The sequence below is a fragment of the Diabrotica undecimpunctata genome, chromosome 3 (assembly GCF_040954645.1).
Source record: "Diabrotica undecimpunctata isolate CICGRU chromosome 3, icDiaUnde3, whole genome shotgun sequence".
NCBI classification, from domain to species: Eukaryota; Metazoa; Arthropoda; class Insecta; order Coleoptera; family Chrysomelidae; genus Diabrotica; species Diabrotica undecimpunctata.
In genome coordinates, this window is record NC_092805.1 from 145,233,418 (window position 1) to 145,257,402 (window position 23,985).

The 23,985-nt window shown below is 30.7% G+C and overlaps 2 protein-coding genes across 2 annotated transcripts in view; both read left to right on the top strand.

Annotated features, from left to right (window-relative positions):
- The window catches only part of LOC140436080 (uncharacterized), a 1,443,853-nt gene that overhangs the window by 597,369 nt on the left and 822,499 nt on the right, over positions 1-23,985 (top strand). The gene's annotated exons all lie outside the window — the stretch shown is intronic.
- LOC140436203 (uracil-DNA glycosylase-like) lies at positions 21,455-22,549 on the top strand. The gene has a single exon (XM_072524899.1). The coding sequence runs from the start codon at positions 21,514-21,516 to the stop codon at positions 22,258-22,260; it is 747 nt and encodes a 248-aa protein (XP_072381000.1). The 5' UTR covers positions 21,455-21,513; the 3' UTR covers positions 22,261-22,549.

The following is a 23,985-nucleotide window of genomic DNA, read 5'->3' on the forward strand; positions in this document are numbered from 1 at the left end:
TAACATGGCTTCGTGCTTCGCATGTACGAAGCCATGTTAGAGTTGCTTCCTAAGACAGAAAATATTTATTTTACGTTCAGAGCGATTGCGAAGCCGTTCTTTTGAAGCCTATTGGGCCGAAATACGTATAAGCGGATGCGCAAGCGCCCTGTACGTGACATTAAATCTTAACTGTCTTTTTCTTTTTATTGCGATATACTCTGTACGAGTACTAGAAACCAATTCGCTAAGAATTTTGCTTAGTTGAGGAGATATGTTGTGGAATGCAATTTTTAGATTCCCCATGTCTCTCTTAACATCTTTATCAACGTCTGTTTTGCCTTAAAATTCTTAGAAGGCACACATTAAAGCAAAATTCTGAATTTGGTTTCGAAAATTAGTCTACGATTTTATTATAAGATGTCGCTACATTGCGTCTACACGAAGCCATGTAAAAGTTGCTTCCTAAGACAGAAAATATTTATTTCACGTTCAGAGATTGCGAAAGCCGTTCTTATAAGGCCTATTGGGCCGAAATACGTATAAGCGGATGCGCAAGCGCCCTGTACGTGAAATCAAATCTTAACTGTCTTTTCCTTTCTATCTTTCGTTTTCTTTACTGTTATCCCTCTTCCTTCGGGAAATAATAAATCTAACTTCATGTATGGATTTGTTGAAGGACGGCCACGTATCTTTTTCGTGAAGTCTACTTCAGAAAAATAACTATCAGTTTTATAGTTATATTTAAAATACATTTTGCTCGACTTAGATTGTCGTAACTGAAGAAAGGATATTTTTAGCTATTCTACTTTTTCTCCTGTAATTGCTTTTTTTTACATTTACAATGTCGTGGTCCAATTTTTTGGTACTGAAAAAATCATTTTTTTCCATTTTATGAGTACAAAATTTAGGCTCCTTTTTCTTTGAGATGTTCAATACGTTTATCCAGTCGTCTGGCACAAATACATTTTCGTGATATTTTTTTTCCTTGTCAATGACACCAAAATATTGATCACAAGTTGAAAAACTGTGTCCAGACACAAAAAAAATGTAGATTTATTTTCTTTACATTGCTTCTTTGCATTTCATTAAGAAGACCTACTTCATTAGAAGTTCTACAGCAACTTCCTGATTTGCATACTTTTGGACGAACAGTCTTACCTTTATCTGAAACATGTTGTTCCCCCTTCATAACTTTTTGCTTCCTTACGAAATTTTTATACAACTTAGGATTTGACTTCCGTTTTTGAGTGTTGGACGGCGTTTCAGATGTCACATGATCGTTTTCATTATCTGAAATAAAATAAAATAAAAAAATGGTATACAAAAATTAACTTTAATAATTAAATTAAAGCCTATCGTGAATTATCTAATTTCTTCAAAAAATTCATGATAACGTAGAGCCAGAATAGCCTATACAACAATGTATTATAATACAGTTTTTTAAAGAAATATTATTAAAAAATCATTTTATCTTATCGCGAATAATACAAAGTACATACCTGTTGTCTCACTATTACTTTCACTAGGCGTATACTCCTCTTCTTCCTTATGAAAATCGGAAAAAGAATCAACATCACTCAACGGCTCGGCCATCTTGAATGCTGTATAGGCACGTCTGGCGGTTAAGTATAGGCATGTGTGGCTTTTGTTTAGATATAAATATAATTTGCAGAGGTGCACTAAACTTAAAAATTACAACTATGTTGGACAGGCACATCCGGCCCTAAGCCACTCATATAAGTGACAACGTCTTAAAGACCTTGTCACTTTTGTCAGTTGGCTGATATCAACCGTTGGAGTCTAGTATCATTTTCGAACAGGGATCTGTATAATTCCTTTAGTAAAATCCTATATCATTGACCTCGTGTCACCATGTTTTTTAAATTTAATATGTTTATTAAAAGGTTAATAAATTAAATCAAATTAAATACAAATTTAAGACTAAATATTTTTATTTTTTCTTCACTGTATATTTTCCACATTATGTTAGGAGGTGTTTAACAGTAACGTTGACTGGACTATATTCACATACTGGAATGTCTTATTGTACGTATGCGTAACATTGGTGTGACCTAATCGAAATCGATAAATTTTCACTTGGGGAGCTCTTTTTTAGTTTACTAGGCATCACGGTTTTACTATAGATTTAATTTCTTTTAATTTAGATTTCGATCTTCTTCTTGTAGTACCTGTCTGTTTCGGATATTGGCGACCATTATGGCAATCTGTATTTTACAAACTGCTACTCTAAAAAGGTTTGTGGTTGTTGTATTAAACAACGTACGTAGATTTTTCAGCCAGGCAATCCTTCGCCATCCTGGTCCTCGTTTTCCTTTTACTTTTCCTTCTAGAATTAACTGCAGCAACCGATATCTTTTGCTGTTCCTCATGATGTGACCGAGGTATTGGATTTTGGCTGTTTTTATTGTAATTAACAATTCTTTCCCTTTTTGAATTCTTAATAAAACATCCTGGTTGGTAACGTGGTTGGTATAGGATATCTTTAGGATTCGACGATAAAGCTACATTTCGAAAGCCTTAATTTGCTTGCAGCTAGCGTCTGTGAGAGTCCACAACTCAACTCCGCATAACAGTATAGGAAAGATATAACACCGTAGTAACCTGATTTAAATGCAGATCTTGCCTTCTCTATCCTACATTTTATTATTTGATTTCTAGGGAATGGTCTCAATTTTCATTGACGTTCGTACCAAGGTAGGTGTATGTTATTACTCTTTCTATTGGTTGACCATTTACACTGATTGATTTTTTTTTAATTTGCTGTTTATTTATAGAGATCTTTATACATTTTGTTTTCTTTATGTTCAGTGAAAGTCCATATCTCTAGCAGAATCACTGCTGTGATTCTATTCAATAACTTCTAGAGAACTTCATAACTGTCAGCGAATACCACCGTGTCATCCGCGTATCTAATGTTAATAATACATTCTCCGTTAATTCGAATTTCGGCTTCAACATCCTTTTTGCTTCTTGAAAGATTTCCTTCGAGTATATGTTAAATAGCAAGGGTGATAGTATATAGTTCCTGTCGGACTCCAAGTTTGACTTTGATATCATCTAATTCTCCTGCCTTTATACGGATAGAAGATGTTTGATTCCAGTAAAGATTGCTAATAATCCTGAGATTACAGGTGTTTATTCTAATATTTGTTAATATCCTCATCAGTGTGTCGTGTTTTACTGTATCAAACGCTTTACAGTAATCAACGAAGCATGCATAAATATCGCAATTCACAACTCTACATAGTTGAAATAACATTTGTATGCTAAAGAGATCCTCTCTCGTACCCACTGCGTTCCGAAAACCAAATTGTGTACGGGTGCTTTTTCTTCGCATAGTCTATATATTTTATCATTTAATGTATGATTTTTATTAATAACTTTAAAATGTGGCTCATATTTTTATTCTATTCTATTCTAAAAAAAAGTAGAACTATTTGAGTGAAAATGTTTTTACATTTTTCTTAATTAGTCAACCTTTAAAATAACTAGAATCTTGTCTGCAACTTCAATAGCAGATTATAAAATTGATGTATTTTTATTATACGTTTTTGATTTAGTTTATATATTTATATATGACATGTATATATAAAGTTATATTTCCAAACTAAAAGGACATGCTACCACTGATCGTTTCTGATAAAAAAAGTAATAGCAACTGTCAAAGTTGTTATTTCATGCCTTTGGAAGATGATCAAATCCCTTTTCGGTTCTACTAATTAACACGGAAGCCACAGATGAGAAAAGGGAAAATAAAGGAAACTTTTTGTCTTTGGCCGTCACTTTGCGGATATAATATCGGCGTCTTTGTTAACACCCACACATTTAAGACAGTGAAGATATACAATATGGTTAAAGGAAATGAGAATTTGACGTATACAGGGTGCAAAAATGTTATCAGACTTTATTCATTCGATTAAAAAAAGCTATTAAGATTCTATAATTATGCAAAGCTCAACTTTACAATAAAATTCATCGGTCAAGCAACAAGTTGCAATAATTTAAAGCAGATGTTTCTAGTATCTGAGGGCACCTTGAAAGAAATAGCAGTAAATACCTCATCAACAAGTTAAGAAAGAATAAATTATATTGTTTAATGGTAATTAATGTTCATTCATTTACTTCAATAAAAGATAATTTGAATTAATTAGCGGCTTAAATTTACAATTATACAATTCTTTTCTAATAGAGGTAGCTTTTGTTGACGAGAGTCTGGACATGGTGTCCATGATTGTCTATGCTTGTTCTGAGAGCAAGTGATCGACTTAAGTCTCTTGACTAGTACTTTTTCGATACTTTTTCTTGATAAACAAACGTTTTCAATACCACACCGACCATAAAGTTCCAACCAAACAACTTGTAGATAAAAATAAAGCTGAAATATGTATGGAAAAATATGCACCAGTAAAAACCAACAATGGAATAGCAATTGTGAAAATGTTCGATAAATGTTACGATAGAGTTTATCGGCAATTTTGGCATCAAAATGCAAAAGTGTATTTTTTTGGAAATGTTTGGTCGAATCTCTGTTTAAATTTAAAGTATTTAACAATTTTATATAAGATAAATTACTACTATAACTTTATATAGTTTGGCATAATAGTCTTATATGTTTTATATAATAAGATATGAGTATGACAACTTTAACAATAAATCGAATGAGTTCTCTTAAAGTTTATGAAACGATTTTGTTTGATTGAAGTTTGATTTTTTTTAAGAACATTCCAAAATAGGAGTTTGGGGGTAACTATTGATGTGTTATTGTGCCAACAAAGTTTTTATTTTAAAATTCGTTATTGAAATTGTGCAGTGTTTTGTATTTTGAGAACGATTTCTGAAGTGGAGATTGAAACATCTTATTTTAACATCTTATTTTAACAACATCTTATTTAAACAACTTATTTTAACCTTCAATTGGGGCTTATTCCCATTAAAATAGTACCTACTGTAGGTGCTTTAGATGAGCACACAAAAAGGACCAGCAGTGACTTGGAAACTTAAATATTCAGCCAACTGAGTGAGGGTGGTTTTTAAAAGGTGAATGGTTGTATCTATTAAAAATAAAAGAGCTGACAAAATATAATTTTTAGAAGTTCGGAACTTTTAAAAATGATATTTTGTCATTGCAAGAAGGGTTAAGATGCCTCGTGTAGCTTAGAAAACGGGGATTATTAATAAGCCAATTTGCTCTGTAAAATGTCATGGCTGCGCAACCAGAGAGAGTGGTACGGATGTACATCAAATGAACTTTTCAGAGCAGCCGTCTCAAAAGTCCGAATAGGAGATTCACTTGAAGAAAAAGGATTGAATGCTCTGATTTTTCTAGTGATAATTGCAGTAATATTACTCTAATAATAAAAGACGAAGAAGATGACAAAAAAAAACACACGAATGGCGAAAATAAAGTTAAAAATTTAATAATGTAAACATATATAAATGGTAACTGATAACTAACCCAGTCGAGTCGTTAATTTTCTTCTTATTGAATTTATGACCATTTTCTCAGATATGGCAAGTAAAAATAATGACTTGCACACCCTTGTTTTATACCCATTTGAGCAGAAAGGGTAAGTGTAAGTATGCGGTCTTCGGTCCTTTTGTTTGTTATTTCATGGACGTTTTCTGCTAACAGTACCCACATCAACCGCTTGTGCAATAAATTGTCTTTTCCAGAAACTGTTAAATATTTGCATTCTAACATTATCCTGTGTATTAGTAGTACATTTAAACCTAAACATAATCTATTGCACGAGGGATCTACTTCTTTGGATTTTCTATAATTTATTTTAAAACCTAAATAATCCTCTTCTAATCATCTCTTCTACTTTGTTATGTTACGTTTCCAAGTTAAAAGCTTCTGCTTTCTATTTCTAGTTTTCTTTACAACTGTTTCTGTTTTATCTTTCTCGTTCACTTCAATCCATGTTCAGTTTTTGAAAAGCACCTTTCTGTAATCATTTTGTTGAACATACGTAATGGTTGTATCTTTCTCACGATTACCACTAATACTGCTATCATCTGGTTCATATGTTATGTCATCCACAGAGTTGTCAGAATATCTACTACAAGCAGATTTAGCAAATATGTTTTTACTCACAGTTTCTTCATCTATAAAGAAAATTTCATTGGCAACATCATTATTTAGGCAACATAAAAGGCTTTAACTGACAGTAGGCTTTATGGTTCTTATGAACAAAACATGTTTTCGATTAATGCGATAGTCCTCGAATAATTTTATTAAAAATTTAGCTCTTTTTATTAAGCATAAAAAGGTAGATTAAACTGTGCAAGATATTACACTTCACATCAATTGTGTACTTACTTTAAATAAGTAATGTATAGAAAAGATAGTTACAAGATTTTGATGATTTGTACAGTAGGTACACAAAAAAAAGTTCACTTACCTTCATTGTTTACTTGTAAACACATTTTTATCATCTTTATGTTCTTGATTTAGACATTTCTGGTTGTTATTTATTATTACATTAATCTCAAAAAAGAAAATAGTTACTTTTATTTATAAACCATGCAAAAGATTAGTTTTTTAATAATCAGTGTGCCATATAAAAAAAGACCGATGTACCGCACAGGGCTTTTTGCATTGAATATCTTCCCATCTGCAGACTAATCACAGCCAACGAAACGCTATTACTGTCTAACGTGTGCCCATCAATACCAGATTAGTTTATAGAAGAAGAACTTACCAAATTGGAATTAAAATTAACTTCTCCCATAACTTATCTGCAAATAGGAACATAACACCCCAGTCTTAAACATGTTTTAAATGTTAGGCGTATTGTGTACATTTCTCCTGTAGAAAATGTTGTTCTTACTTCTATTATTATTTCTCATGAAAACGTTCCTTATCGTATTTTCCTATCACACGAAAGTCAAGCATGTTATATTTGTAATCGTAATCAACATGGTCATACCTCTACTAATTGTCCAAATCGCACTACAATCATACATAACGACACACAATCTATTTCTCAAGAACAAATTACTTTACTCACATAACCCGTACCAAAAAAATTTAACCTAATCCAGTTCCTTCAGTAGTCCCTGACAGCTCTAAAACTTCCGAAAATTTAAAACTTTCAGTTAACACAAATCCTCAAAATAATATTATCCACAGCTCTAAAACTTCCGAAAATTTAAAACTTTCAGTTAACACAAATCCTCAAAATAATATTATCCACAGCTCTAAAACTTCCGAAAATTTAAAACTTTCAGTTAACACAAATCCTCAAAATAATATTATTCACATCTCTAATCTCATCTTCAACAGAAAAGCTAGAAGATAACACAGAAAAAACACATACAAAAAGAACAGCTTCCGAAATAACTACTCCCCCAAGTATGTATATCGCAAATAGAAGATGCGTTCACTTTACCGAAAAATCCTGTAAATGAAAAAATCAAGAAATTGTCTATCCAAAAACAGAGCACTAATTTCTTCGGATTAATTAGGCCCATCGAAAAAATCTTTCAAAATGAAAGTCAATCGGTAACATTCAATCAAGCTGTAGACTTTTTCGAAAATGCGCTGGGATCAAAAGATCCTTTAAGCATATCCAAAACTTATACAGAAAAAACATCTCAATTTTTAAAAATGTTGTCAAATATTTCTAATGTCAGAAATAAAACCATCTATCCTGTGCCTACTTCATCTCATGGCGCCATCTCCTTTCGAAGGTTGGCGATCCAAATAGCAAAATACGAGGAATTTTGAAGTAGTTGTAGTAGAAATACTTATAGCCCAAAAAGTTTACGTGTCCTGTGTTTATATACCGTCCGACAAAAATATAGATGAACACGATTTTACTCTTATTTTGAATGAAATTCCTACTCCACGTTTAATATTAGGGAACTTTTACAGTCCTAATCAAATATGGGGATCAAAAAGTACTAACAATAGAGGTAGGGTGATAGAAAGTGGCACTCGGAAACTTAAACTTATTGAATGACGGTAGAGCGACTATAATGGATATCCATACAGGAAAAACTTCAGTCATTGATGTTACCCGATGCGAACCAATCTTATCTTCAACATTTATCTGGAATGTAATCCCTCACCATAGTGATTATTTCCCTATAAAAATATCTTTTCCATCACCCTATAAAAAAATTGATAGTTTAAATATTTAAATTCAAATTTAAATATTCATATTCAAAATACAATTTATAAAAAAAAAAACGAAATTACAGACATAAATGAAACAGTACATATTTTCTGTTCTACATTAATTGACGAAGCCAATAAACACATATGGTGGAATGAAATATGTCAACAAGCTATAAAAGCGTACACATCTGCCTTCAATAGGTTTAAAAGGAATAAGTCAAACGTCAATCTGATAAATTACAAAAATTTTAGAGCAGAAGCTCGATATATTATGAAAAATAGCAGAAGAAACCGTGGAAAAAGTTTGTTAGTTCAATAAATAGTTCAACACCAACACATTTTGTCTGGAAAAGGTGTCAGATAAGTTACAGGAAGGAAATATACTCCAAAAATTCGATTCTTTACACAAAATAGAAAAATAATAACAAATACAGCAGAAATTACGGAAATATTAGCAAACCAATATGAAAATAATTCAGGTTACAACTATACTGATGCCTTCCTAAACATAAAATATACCAAAGAAAAATAACTAATGGATTACGATGATTATACACACAACTTAATAAATAACCTCTTTACAAAAACAAAGTTAGATAATTTAGTTAAATAATTTAAAAAATCTGCACCAGGCCCTGACAACATACCCATTATTTTTTTCAGAATTTGCCCGAAAGTGCTAAAGAGTTTTTACTACAAATATATAATTACATGTGGTCTAAAAATGTATTTCCTTTTACTTGATGTGAAGCCATAATTATTCCATTACTAAAAACTGACAATGACCAAACTATTCGAGAATCATATACACCAATATTGTTAACAAATGTTATGTGCAAAGTGTTAGAAAGAATTAGTTAACGCCAAAAAAACTCAGCTCAATATAAAATTAAAACAAGTGAACTGGTTACTTGGCAGAAAGTGACAAATATCATCAAAAATAATATGGACTTACGGCGTAGAACTTTGGGGCTGTAGCAAGCCTTTAAACACACAAATTTTGCAGATCTTTTAATCAAAAACACTGCCTATGATGGTATGTGAGCAATGCAACCATCCACAATGACCTACGAGCACCAACCGTAAAAGATTTCATATCATTTCAGGCCAACATGGGCAACATTTTTAATTCAATGCACGACAATCAAATTATTAGTGAATTACATCAGCCATCAATGGAGGAACGAAAACTAAAGAGGACTTTGCCAGAAGACCTAGTTACATAGGTGAAAATGGAGAACTGTCGCTGGACGATACCCAAACCAAGTCAATATTGGCATCACATAACTAGTCAATGTACTGTTTATGAGTAGATTTGTAAATACGCATTTAAAAATAAAAAAATGCAGGTCAACTTTTGTCAAATGCCTTTGTTGATGCCAAAGTTTATTTTTTTTTATATTGAAAAAATATAATTAGTTAGTATAATCTTTCCTCTGTCAGATCAGATCATACACAACGTTCTGTCCTAGATCCATCTTTGAATAACTGTCTGAAGGAAGAAAATTAAGAAATTAAGGTTTGATATTTAGAACTAATTAGACGACGATTGCTTGCTTTCTCATTTTCTGTCAATAGATCCAAATTTATGCGAGGAGAAGATATAAGTCAAGGAGAGGAAGTTAGCATCTTGCTAGGATAGATTTCGGGAATATTAAAGTTTATTTGTAGAACTATTCAAACTAATGGACAACGAATCAATAGCCATAATCGCAAGGATATTCAACAACATGTACAACTCTCGAGAAATACCAACAGAATGGCTAAAATCTGAGTTTATTGCACTTTCAAAAAAACCAGGAGCCAAAAAATGCGAAGATTACCGTACTATAAGCCTCACGAGTCATCTCTTAAAATTGTTCCTAAAGATAATTCATAAGAGAATCTACAAGCTGTGTGAAAGTCAAATTTCCCTCAACCAGTTCGGGTTTACAAATGCTGTTGGTACTAGAGAGGCTTTTGTTCTTAGTACAAGTCTTATTCCACATATGCAGAGACGTCAACTGCGACGTATACGCATGTCTGTTTGATTACGAGAAAGCGTTTGATCGAGTACAGCACGCCAAGATGATGCAAATACTAGAAGAAACAGGAATTAACAACCAAGATCTGAAAATAATTAGAAGTCTCTATTGGAATCAGACAGCAAATCTCAGAGTTGAAGGTGAACACAGTGACTATGTGAAAATCATGCGTGGAGTGAGGCAAGGCTGTATTGTGTCTCCTCTAATCTTCAATCTGTACTCTGAAAGAATATTTATCGAAGCTTTGCACGAAACTGAAAAAGGTATTCTACTAAATGGTTACCAGCTAAACAACATCAGATATGCAGATGACACCATAGTATTTGCGGACAACTTATAAGACCTACAAGTTCTAATGAACAAAATCACGTATTACAGTCAACAATATGGACTCAATATAAACGTTAAGAAGACAAAGCTTATGATAATTACCAAGAAAAGATTAACAAAATGTCAACTCTACATCAATTAATCCCCTGTAGAAAGAGTGACGCACTACAACTACGTCGGCACCATAATAAATGAAGAATGGACCAACAACCAGGAGATTAGAGCAAGCATCGGAAAAGCTAGATCCACCTTCAATCGCATGGGGGCCTTCTTTAAGAGTCACAACCTCTCCTTTGATACAAAAGTAAGAATGCTGCGATGCTACGTCTTCTTTGTCCTTTTTTATGGTGTTGAATCGTGGACCTTGAACGAAGATATGTGCAGAAAACTGGAAGTATTTGAGATCTGGCTATATCGGAGAATGCTTAAGATCCTGTGGACTGACCGAGTCACAAATGAGGAGGTCGTCAGAACAATGAATAAGAATCGAAAAGTACTGAACACCATCAAATCTCGAAAGTTACATTTCTTCGGACATATTATGCGAAATGAATCCAGATAATATGCTCTCCTTCAAGCCATCCTGCAAGGAAAAATATTTGGAAAACGAGGTCCAGGAAGAAGAAGAACATCTTGGTTAAAGAACCTCAGAATCTGGTTAAATACAACATATGTGCAGCTTTTCCGCGCTGCTGCAGATAAGATAAAGATTGCCATGGTGATCGCCAACATTCGTAACGGATAGGCACATCAAGAAGAAGAAAAGTTTAATTCATTTATGATTCGTCTGCATCTTTCGTAAAACGGAATGTGGGTTTTTGTGGATATTCGAGCAGCGAATGGTTTTGTGATATTGTAAAGAGTGCCGCTTCAATGCATATGAGAGCATTAATTCCTGTCTTCTTAAATCTAATGGTAGTTCATTGAGTTCGGCCTGAAGACTTAAGATAGGGGTTGTTCTAAATGCACCGCTTATTATTCTAAGAGCGTTATTTTAAATGGTGTCTAAAACTTTTAGAGTTGTTGTTGAAGCAGACGAGTAAGCCTGGCATCCATAATCGATCTTGGAGCGGATCAAATTTTTATATATAAGTAGAGTTCTACCGTCCACTCCCCAGTTTGTACCAGAAAGACGTTTCAGGAGGTTTAGTTTTTTTTGACATATATCTGATATATATTTGATGTGGTCCTTACAGGTTAGGGCTTGATTAAAAATTAAACATAGATATTTAATTCTATTTACATATGCAAGTGTCTGACCCCCAGGTTTTAAAATAGGTATTTCTTTTATCTGTTTTGGTCTCTTTGAAAATATGATGTAGCTAGTTTTAGATGAAGCAAATTGAAAAACACTTCTTTTAGACCATGCTATAAATTTATCGAGTTGATCTTGTAGTAATTTGGCCATATTCTGTATATTGTTTCCATTTAAGAATATTATAAGATCATCTGCGTACAATCTCGCTTGAATGGGTTTGTTCATTGATTTGAAGATATCATTAATAGCTATAAGGAAAAGCGTCGGGCTGATTTACCAAGCCTTGGGGTGTACCCAAGACCGTTTCCTTTTACATTGAAATTTCTGTTCAGGAGAAATTTTTTAATAAAAACAAGTATATTTTCTTGACAGCTCCATGATTCCAGTGTTGAAATTATCTTGTGATGCCAAGCCATATCAAATGCCTTGTACAAATCAAAATAAATCATGTATCACATATTATATATGTGATTCTATATGTACTAAATTGTCGGTAGTCGATTTTAAAGGACGAAATTCAGATTGTTCATTAATTAATTGGTTATTTTCTTCCAGACACCACAATAAACGTTTATTTATAATTTTTCTAAAAGCTTACACATTTCACAAGTTAGAGACACTGGACGATAAGAATCTGCTTTGTTTTGTTGCTTATTAGATTTTAAGATGGATAGCATTAAGATGGACAATAGTTATAGCTCTTTTCCATAAATTAGGAAATTCATGTTTGGTCCCTATACGATTATATATTTTTAATAATATTTCTACTGCTTCATCAGGTAGGTGTTTTAAAAAAGAAGGTGTAGGTGTTTTATCCAGGATTATCTTTTAGATCTTGTGGTAATCAGTTTGGCTCTAGCCCTACTTCTTTTAAGATAAATTAAGTTTTTTAGGTTTTTGTACCATTTGTACCTTTGAAGAGCTTTCGTACTTTCCTTAATAGCTTCTTTACATTCTCCATTCAACTGGGGAGTTACTTTATCTCTTTTAATAAACTTTGTTTTACCTATCGCTTCTAGAGCTGTTTCCATTATGAGTTTATTGAACTGTAAAATTATTTTGTCTATTGAATTTTCTAAGCAAATTTTTGATGATTCGTCACGGATATTTCTTGAAAACTGCGCCAATTAGCTTTATCTAGCCTCCATTTCGGATCAGGTGTAACTGACGTAGGTTTCATTTAGTGTTATAAATCTTTTTCTACATACCAATTGTCATTGAAGAGTTGGCGTACAGAGTGAGATATCTATAGAAGAAAATGTCCCTGTCGATAAATTTAAGTGTGTGCTGCTACCATCATTTTTCAATTCTAGGATTAATGTGTTTATGATCTTTTCAATCTTTTTTTCAGTGTGTGTAGTTTTAAAGGAACTCCAGTTAGTATTGTGCCAATTTAGGATTGGGAACCTGATTTATTAAGATCTTGTTCTTCTAGGTAATAATTTAGGGTTATACATATATATATATATATATATATATATATATATATATATATATATATATCTATATATATATATATATATATATATATATAATATATATATATATATATATATATATATATATATATATATATATATATATATATATATATATATATAGGGTTTTTATCGCGGTTCTCAAAGAATTAGTTTGTAAGCACTTTTTTAAATTATCTTTATTAAATCTATTTTGAAACACACATATATATATTTAACGTAGCCAATGTAAATTTAAAATAAACTATCTTTAAATTGTAATTCTTATGAAACTAATTAAATTATATAGACAATGTAAATTTTAAACAAACTATCTTTAAAATTGAAATTGTTATGTCACTAACTAAATTATATTAACAAAATTTTGTACCTTTCTGTCACTGAATGCCTAAATGAAACTGTTTTCCACTATATAGATTTTAATCACCACTCAATGTCTTCGTTCTCAGCTTCGGTTATCCTTGTTTTTGTGAAATTACTTTTTCCAATTATCAGCTTCCACCAATTTAAATTATTTTTCTTCTTAATAGCATTTATATTTATTCTTCTTTTTAATATACCAATATCCAATCACCAAATATATTATATTATTTTATTTTCAATTAATACTTTCTTGCATTATCCAATCACCATTTATACATAACATAATTTTTAATCTTCAATAATATTCTTCTAATATACTTTCGAATACTATAAAATTTTAATACTAAATCACTGATTATTGCATACTTTATACTTTCTTCCTAATTCTGACTAACTAATATTGAACTTACTGAACGCTTTACTTCACTAACTGTAACTAACTGTCTGTCTTCTTAATAACTAATTGTCTGACTATCTTTATACTTACTTCATCTTAACTTACTGACTGACTGGACCGGATGACTGCACCATAATGATTTCATTCTAACTGTAACTGTCTGACTGACCATTTTGAATCCAAATCACCGAGTATTTATACCTTTTCAATGTTCCAGAACCATCTGGCAAGAAATCATATTCGAATTGTTCTATATATGAATGTTCTCGAAAAAGTATTTCTTCGATCCACAGACATAACCATATTCGAGAACGTTCCACCGTAAACAAAGGTTAAATTCTTTATTCTAGAGAATTCTTTACTTTTCTATCGAGAATTATATTGACATTTAGGCTTTTCAGATCAGAATATAAACTTATATGTAATTTAAACAACCTAAATTAATAAATTACACTACTTCAAATCCGTAACTATAATATGTAAACTCAACATTTCAAATTAACAAATAACCCCACTTTATATTCGTAATTATTATTTAAATGTCTGTCACTTTTAGAGTATGTATATCTGGTTGCCTATGCACATGGCTCACTTAAATATATTTACAATATTATAATTATTAAAAAAAAACTTTTTACACTTATTATATGCTAATTTCTTAAAAATGCCCTCACATAAATAATTTTTATAATATTCCCTAGTATATAACTTATTAAAATAACCAAATACTTTTTATATCTAATATTATCTAGTGTGTAACTTAGAAATTATTTTTAATCACTATTTTTCTTTCTCCTATATTCAATATCATTTCAATATATATATATATATATATATATATATATATATATATATATATATATATATATATATATATTACATATATGTTGATCTTTTGTGTAGTGCCAATTTCTACAGCTACAGCTTCGAGATTTGTGTTTAATGGAATTTCTTCGAATATTATTTCTTCCTTAATATTGCAAGTCCACCTATTACGTGATTTGCATTAGCTCTAATTTTAAAATATGAATTGAAGGACTTTAGATTTATGCACGTGGAATATATTTAAAATTAGTTTCTGTAAGACAAATAATTTGTAGTGTGTTGCTATTTTGTTACATATACGCCGAACGGCCTTTATCGAGATATAGTTTGTCTCTAATAAATTTAATATATTCCTAAGAGTAGTTCTTCAACAGATGGACAGCAAACAAATGTGCACGGTGTGAGTCACACTAAATAGTCCGATGGATACATCAACTTGTTGGAACAAATAAAACCGCCCTCTTGACAGCTCCTTCTCTTTTGTAAACTTGATAAATTTTTCTCATTCAACTTACAAAAGGTATAAAGTAGGATGCGGGTATCAAACGAAATAAACAAAATTCTCCGGAATTTTCCAAACGATCCTGATATTTTTCTGTCAAATGGAATAAATGTTACTTCGAATGTAATAGCTGTAGAAATATCCTTCGGAAGAAAGTAATAGTGCGAAAATATGTATTAATGATTAATGTATTTTTAACACATAAAATAAATAAACCATAAGCTCCTACGTTCACAGTAGTCCAGGTTCATAATTTTTATTTAGTTTTTCTTGTTTAGTTAATCTTGCACTTTTAGTCAGAAACAGTTTGTTTTTCCCAGGTCTCTTCTTTCCCGTTTAAGTTTTCGCTCCCAAATTCTTAGAAGGTTGTATTTAGTTTCTAGGTAAATATGTCCTGTATAAATATTGTAGCCATTTTAAATGTTTCAAAAAATTTATTATTTAAATTCCTAGTAAATAGGAAGGAAGCATGTAAGGTACCTCAAAATTGAAGCGTTTGTAAACTTCCGGCCATTCATCTCCATTTTCTCTCTTTGAACGCTCAACAGACAGGACTAAAATTGTGTTTAAGTGGTCTTATGATGAGGTAATGCAAAAAATTCATTTTCTTCTGTATATTTTTAAATAAATATTTATTTTAGACCCTTAACGGGAGCCCTATAGTTACCAACAATTCGAAGAATATCACGTTTGCTAAGCCAGACAATCCTATATTTTTATGGTGGATATTATGTTTCTGCTGCCGATAGATTCAACGTTCTTCCAAGCTAAGTAGGGTAACGGGTAGAGTGATTGGCCACTTAAGGAATTGCCAATTGAATTAAAATTGTAAATTGGTATCTTTTAAAGTGAAATATTTTGTAAGAGTTTTTTAATAGTAATGAAACATCAGATTTCATTAAAACTCAGGTTATTTTAATCAGAAATAATAATGTATATTAAAAATAAACACAAATTTAAAAACTTACAGAACTACACAGTTATTGGCCATACAAACATAGTTATTGGCATATAGAATTACAGTCATTGGCCATTCATAAAATTCCTAATTTTCTTTTTTTGTTCGTGCAGGTAAGGCACACAAAACTATTTAAGTTTTTAATTTCTTGTTGTTTCTTTGCACAAGTACCAATATGGTAGCCTCTAACACAAAATATACATTTTATTCCAACTTTTGATTTAGATATATTATAGGAACAAGGATAGTACAATCCTGTATACAAAAGGTTATTTGGGTTGGTGTCGTCTGATTGTTTCACCGTTATTTCTAAGAGAATTTGTATTTTTTCATGTTTTGGATATCCCTCAGTTTCAAAAAATAACTTGCTTTTAGCCGACTCACCAGCACGTTTTTCTTGGCTGGTTTCCAAATTTGTCCATTTGCTTTGAGATAAAGTCTTCAAATTTAATGAATTCATATTGTTGCAGGCATCAAAAAATATGTTATCAATTGTGGGCAGATTAACGTTTTCCTCTACAGAATCAGTAAATTGGTTTCGTGACAATGCTTGTTTTTCTTTGAGGACAACAACATCTGGTATATGTACTCTAACTCCACTTTTCAAAGTAGTGCTTTTTATTGTATGATCAATAAGTGTATCTGCTTTTAAAATATTTGTATCTGCAATATCAACTGTATTTACTGTAACATTTTCCTTATTCTTTACAACAGTTTAACATTTTTTGCTCCCGGAATTGACTCCTGTGGCAATTTTTTTTATTACTTTCATCTTGATTTCCCTGTTTTTTTTACCTTTATTGTTTGCTTTTCGGTCAATTCGCTTTTGTTTTCGTTCTAATTTTATTTTCTCTTGTTCTGCTTTTTCTTCATTTTTACGCCTCTCTGCATTTTGACGATCTGAAGAAGTGAGCACGAAAGGCAACCTTTCTGTTTGCTTTTTGCCCTTTATTTCTTGGGTTTTTGGCCAAAAAAAGAATTTGTTGATTGAGGTGTCAATTTCTTTAGATAATGAGTTGTCTTGATTTACTAAAGGCAGATTATTATTGGATGTCGATTGAATATCTTCTGTCATTGTATCTTCTGTGACATCTTTTATATTATATGTAATATCAACGTTTTCTGGAAGTTGAATTCGAAAATCCGAAAGTAGATTTTCTTCTGTAATAACAGGAATATCTTGTAAGTTGCATATGATTTCATTGCCACCTAGAGGGTTAAGTGTAGTATCTGAAGATATATGGGTTTCTGTGATGATAGAGGTATCTTGTATATCATTTGTGATTCCACTTGTCTCTGTGGTCTGAATCGTGAGTAGATCTATGGTATTTTGAAATCAATTAAATGTATTAAATAGCAATTTTGAATCTCCACTTAGTTCTTCGCAATTATCCAAACTTTGAAATTCTAATATTTTTGCGGCTCCAACTGTATCTACAAAATCTTCATATGTTATTGATTTTGTCATAGAAATAGTGTGATTAATACCTTTATGCGGGTTTTTGATCTTCCCTAAACATTTGGAATAGTCTATTGCTTCAGGGTTCCATGGATACAATCCAGATGCTTTAAAGCCATTAATTATGGAATATGATTTTAATTGACTAATGGCTATGTTTAGTACCAATGCAAAATTCTCTTTGGTAACTACTGAATTCGAGTTTTCGCGTCTAAACTTTAATACTGCCCGGTTCCAATTTGCCTTTAATGGTTTAAATGCAGCAATATCTGCAGGTTGTATAATTCCTACAGGTGGGATATAAGGCCACTAAAATAATTTGTAACTTTAAACATAATTCACTGGTTTGAATGGTTAAGTGAGTTTTATATCCATCAACGAACAAAATAACTGTAAAATTAGTGTTTTTCGCAACTAGGTACTTATATAAGACGTTTTCTATGTATTCATAGAAGTTTTCATTCTTTATTCATCCCGTATCGCTACATCCTATGCCCCATTCTCGTGGAACGATATTTAAAATATTTCTAGGAATTCGTTTATATGGGTAAATAATCATTGGTGCTGTTATTTCTCCACATGCTGTGAAGGTAAACATAACCGTCAAATTAACTTTGGAGTGATGCTCTATTTGATATACATTTTTGCTTCCCTTTACAGCCAACACTCGTTTATTTTTGGGACATAAGAGGAAGCAGGTTTCATCGCCATTTAAAATACGTGAAGGGTCTTGAAGAATATCAATGTAACCTTTACAATGCAAGTATTCATGAACACCGGTGAACCATTTTTTTACATCTTTTTCAGACACAACTGAACTTGCTGCCGTTACTGCTTCTGAAGTCCTCTCACTTAAATCTGGGTGTCGCTTTAAAAAGGATCTATACCAACCTCTTCCGGGCCGATTGTCAGTAAAAGGATTTGCACGTGGATTTGCGTGAAATAAAACCTTTAACCGAGTCTTGTATATCTTCCACTCTTACCGGAAAACCTTTGTCTTGGCATGTTATGATCCAATGCTTTAAACGATTCTCTTCCTCCAAACTAAGAATAGGATTGGGACCAAGGGTAGTTTTTTCATTAAATTTTTTACTTGCTCTAAACTGCAATGTTGCTCTTGGCACATTAAATTGTTTAGCGGCTTTTCGTTGGCTCATGCCATTTTCGATGGCCTGAAAAGCAGACTGAAGATCTTGTTCTGTATATTGTTTGTGATACGTTTTATCTTTCCGGATATTTGGCATTTTTGATTCTAAAAATAAAAATCATTTATTAGTAATAATGTTAGCTACAATACGGACGTTTCAAATTTGATTCAATATGCCCACATTAGCATTAATTTTATAACAACTAAAACGATTGTAATTTTATAAATACAAATCCGGACAAAAAATTTATTCTTATTACACATTACAGTTATTGGCCACCCTGTGGTTTAGTGATTGGCAGTATGCCAACCACTGGTTATTGCGTTAAAAAATAAGAAAAAATGTTTAAAATATCTTATTTTGGACCAAACTAGGCTAAAAAAGTCTAAATTATAATAAATATTTTAATTCGAAGTAGGTACAGTAACTGGCCGGCAGGCCAATCATTATAACACGGACATATTTAAGATACAGTGCTTGGCCACTCAAATTTACCGCCCAAAATGCATAGCTTAAATATTAAAACCACTGATAATGTAAGATGTACCCCACTAAATCGCCATTAAATATTAATATACCCAGATACATAATACTATTAGCCAATATAACTCACCTCGTGAATAGTCTTCCTTAACAAATTCTTTAAAAAACTCTTAAACCTGGATGCACCTGTTAAGCTTCAAACAACACACGCCTAATGAATTAGATACCTAATTTTAACTGAGAGATATGATAGCTAGACCAAATATACAGCAATGTTGCCAGATTTTAATGCAGATAAATTTATTTCCTTGTATTTTCTGAAAATCTTAATAGGTACTTCGGATTTTTGTGAAAGTGGCCAATCACTAGTGACCGGCCAACAACTGTACCCGTTACCCTACCCAGTTTATAAAAAAAGTAATATCCTTTCTAAAAGTCACACAAGTATTTGGATAATTCAGGTTGTATCCATTTTATATTTTTTTATTGAACAGTTAAGATTATCTATGAGCTAATTAACAGTAAAGTGATTTATTATTGATCTTTTAACTGCATTGAATATCTGCATTCTACGTAATATTTGGGATAAAGTATAACCTTATTTTTAATCAGTATTTCTTATTCGTAATCTAATGCCAAGATATAAAATGTTTTAGTTTCGTAAAAGCACTTCTCATATTCAATTTAATACTTTAAACACAGATTGTTTAATTCTTTTCTGGGATGACGTAACTTTTTAACGTAGAATGATTTAATTACTTTTTTTTCGTTATAAAATAGTAAAGATTAATTTTGTTTTAAATTTTTTCATTTTATTTAAGCCACACAGACTGACTAAAAAGGTAATATTAGAAAAATTGTCAGTTTCAAAGCTTACTGTTTACGGTTTACCTATTAGTATGAAAACTGTCATTTTTTTAAAGCCCACTATTTTACCTTTGTAACTGACACAAATGACCTTTTACTTATTAATAATTGCGCGTCACAATCGGCAGTTAGAAATTTTTTATTAAAAATTCCTGGCTTGGAATAATGTTGATATAACAATCTAACAATCGTTACACCAATTGTACATTGTTTTATTTTCTGTTTTGTATTTTTTAGGAATTTTAGGAATCTTGTATTTTATTAAGGAAATATGACATTTCCATCACATTTATTGATACATTTATTGCATATTGTTATGGTTTATATTTTTTATTGGTTACTTATCGAATAAAAATAATTTTGTTATAATTTATATCACTCAATTCTCAATACTTATTTCTACTTACAAAAATTGAACGTATTTCCAAAATTTGAAGGAAACTAAAAAGATCTATAAAAAAAGTAATGTTTAGGTATAGGAAATGCTATATAAAAATGGAAGAGTATTATAAATACAATATTTCTAAAAAATAAAATATAGGGTGATTCATTTAAAAAAATTGAGTAAATCGTAATTTTCGTTTGTAGTTCACCCTGTATACAAAATTCTGTCAATTATTTTAGTTAAACTTAATTAAAAAAAAACAATATATTGTTTAACTTATTATGTAAAATAAATAATTGTTTATGCATTACTTCTTTATATACGTGATATCATACGGATTTCGAAATAAAAATGGTCATAACTTGTTAAATACTCTGTATAGTAATGCAATAGCCAATACTTTAAAAAGAAGAATTAGAAGAAGAATACAAATTTAAAAAATATATAGTGTGTCCCATAAAAACTTGTATGTTTGCTATACCAAGTAGCTATTATAATCACCCTGAAGAATTCCACATATTTTTCAAGTATGAAGAATGTTATTGCCCACATTTTATTTGTTTTAGATAAGTTTCTTGGATATTCTATACCAAATATATATATATATATATATATATATATATATATATATATACATATATATATATATATATATATATATATATATATATATATATATATATATATATATATTATTCCGGTTTTAAAACAACAAGCTTTTCTATCTTTTGATAATAATAATACCTCACTAGATTACTCACATATTGTCATTTTCTGATTTTATTAATATGTAGATAAGATAACCATTTTTTTATTTATTAATATATATAATATTAAGTATCCAATTAATCAGTTCACAGAGTTCACACAAGTTTAAGTATTAATATACAAAAAAGTTACTAAAAATTATGACTGATTTTCAGTATTTTATTCAAGAATATCCTGTGTTATTTAAAGACAGTAATATAGATGAATCATGGAAACCTTTACTGGCAAGTATTTTTACCACTAAGATAAACCAACTAAACCGCATAGCATCGTTTTTATCAGAAGATCCTTATTGGTTTCCAAAAAGTAATACATTATGGTCTTTTACAAGATTTTGTAGACCTGTTGATGTGAAAGTGATTATAGTGGGTCAAGATCCAAGTGATGCTGATGCTACTGGTCTGGCGTTCAGTAAAGATATTGGTGCAGGAATTTATCCGTCAACAGAAACTATTTTAAAAGAAGTTAGAAGTGATATTGGTGAAAACAAACTTAGAAGGTTTCCAAGAAATTACGGAAATTTGGAATACTGGGCTAAACAAGGAGTCCTTCTTTTAAATGCAGCTTTAACAAAAGGTACAGATAGAGATCATCTGGAAATTGGATGGAAAGATATTGTAATAGAGTTAATGAAACAGTTACAACAAAAAAATGGAAATATAGCATTTATGTTTTGGGGAGAGCATGCTAAGAGTTTAAGAGTTCATGTTAACGGTGTGTGCAAGAATCAAATATGGAATCAAAATTCCGCTGGGCATCCCTCTGGTTATAATGACATAAACAACTTCTTGGGCTGCAAGCATTTCTCGAAGGCTAATGCATGGTTAGTAGCAAACGGCATGACACCTATCGATTGGTGTCCAGTTCCTCCAGGAAATAGTTCCTAATTATGTGAAATGTTCTTTTAATGTTATTAATCTATCTTTCTAAGTATAAAATTTATTAATAAATATAGTTTAAAATCTGTGAGAAATAAATAGTATTTTTTTTTAGAAATTTCACAAATTCAATACTGTTTTTAACGATATGCTTAGTATTTGTTTAATTTTATTTTCTGACATTTTTACATAATGTTTGATTATGAACATGAAGTTTTACTGGCTTATAGACGGCACGTTTGTTTTTAATGATGTAGTTTAATGTTCAATAAAAGCAATTTGTTAAAATTGAATTTTCTTTAATACTTCTTTACCTAAAATATATATATATATATATATATATATATATATATATATATATATATATATATATATATATAAAATGGATAACAAATATAGGGCCTAGAATATAGGGACAAATTTGTTAAACTTCCCGTGCTCGAATCGGTATCAATATATATATATATATATATATATATATATATATATATATATATATATATATATATATATATATATATATATATATATATATATATATATATATATCTATATTAAATGGACAACAAATATAGGGCCTAGAATGGACAAATTCGTTAAACTTCCCGTGCTCGAATCGGTATCAATAAAGTGTTATGATCATTTCGGCCTATCCCAGCCTCATCAGACACTTGGGCTGATACAAATTCAAACTCGGAAAGTCCAACGAATGTTGATAATATCGTGTTCTGTATCGTTTGCGCTATGCGATATGTGTAACAGATAAAATCTTTTAGCGAAAGCCGCTATCGCTTTATTAAATTAAATATTTTAAATTAAACATATATCTTGAAGCCTTCCGAGTTTTCATTTACTCCAACTCTAGAGAAACATTGACAGCGACCTCTCAGGTTCTTCTGACATTCCTGTCTATTGCAATCCTGTACCTGTCAGAAAAGCCAAATATGCAGAAGTAATGCAGCTGTCAACACGATTCGTTCCTATGGACCAAATGTCATTTTACAGCCGTCTTACAGCCATGGCAGGGAAACAGAAAACCGAATTATCTGGGACGGATGGTGACGACCAGGTAGATGAATAAAAGATTTGTTTGCCCATGTGTTTAATATTTTTTTTCTCGATGCTTTTTTTTTGAAAACAACCTGTTTCTTTTTACAGATTTTTTCGTATTTGTTTAGTAGGCAAATCGTAGTCGTTTGATTATTGTAACCGAATAAAAGAGTTTTTGTTGAGAATTTGCATTGAGAAGAAGCATTATTTTCAATTTTTTTTCTTATTTTTTCAAAAATTGTCTACTTGAAAATAGTCTCAACTATTGACTAAATTGGTTTGTCCTCGATTAATATTATGTCTTTGGGGAAAAAATAAAAACTTTTACTAAAAAAAAAGTTTTTTCAATTTTCCAACAATTATCAAATATGGAGCTGCATCCTTCTTACAGCAAACTCCTCAATTATCAAAGTTTAATAAAAAAAACCATAAAACAAATTTGAAAATATTGATCAATTTATAAACAATAACAAATAAGTGAGACAAATGTTTTCAATTAATACTATTAAATCATATTTCGCAATGTAGTATCAATATTTTCAATTCCTTGTTTTCTTGAACGCTATACACACTAAAAACTTGTACACACTTAACTTAAATATTAGTTTAGGATTTATACTATTTTGTTGTAGCAGAATTATTATTTTTTATATTAATATTTCTGGACATTTTTTTAATTTTGAT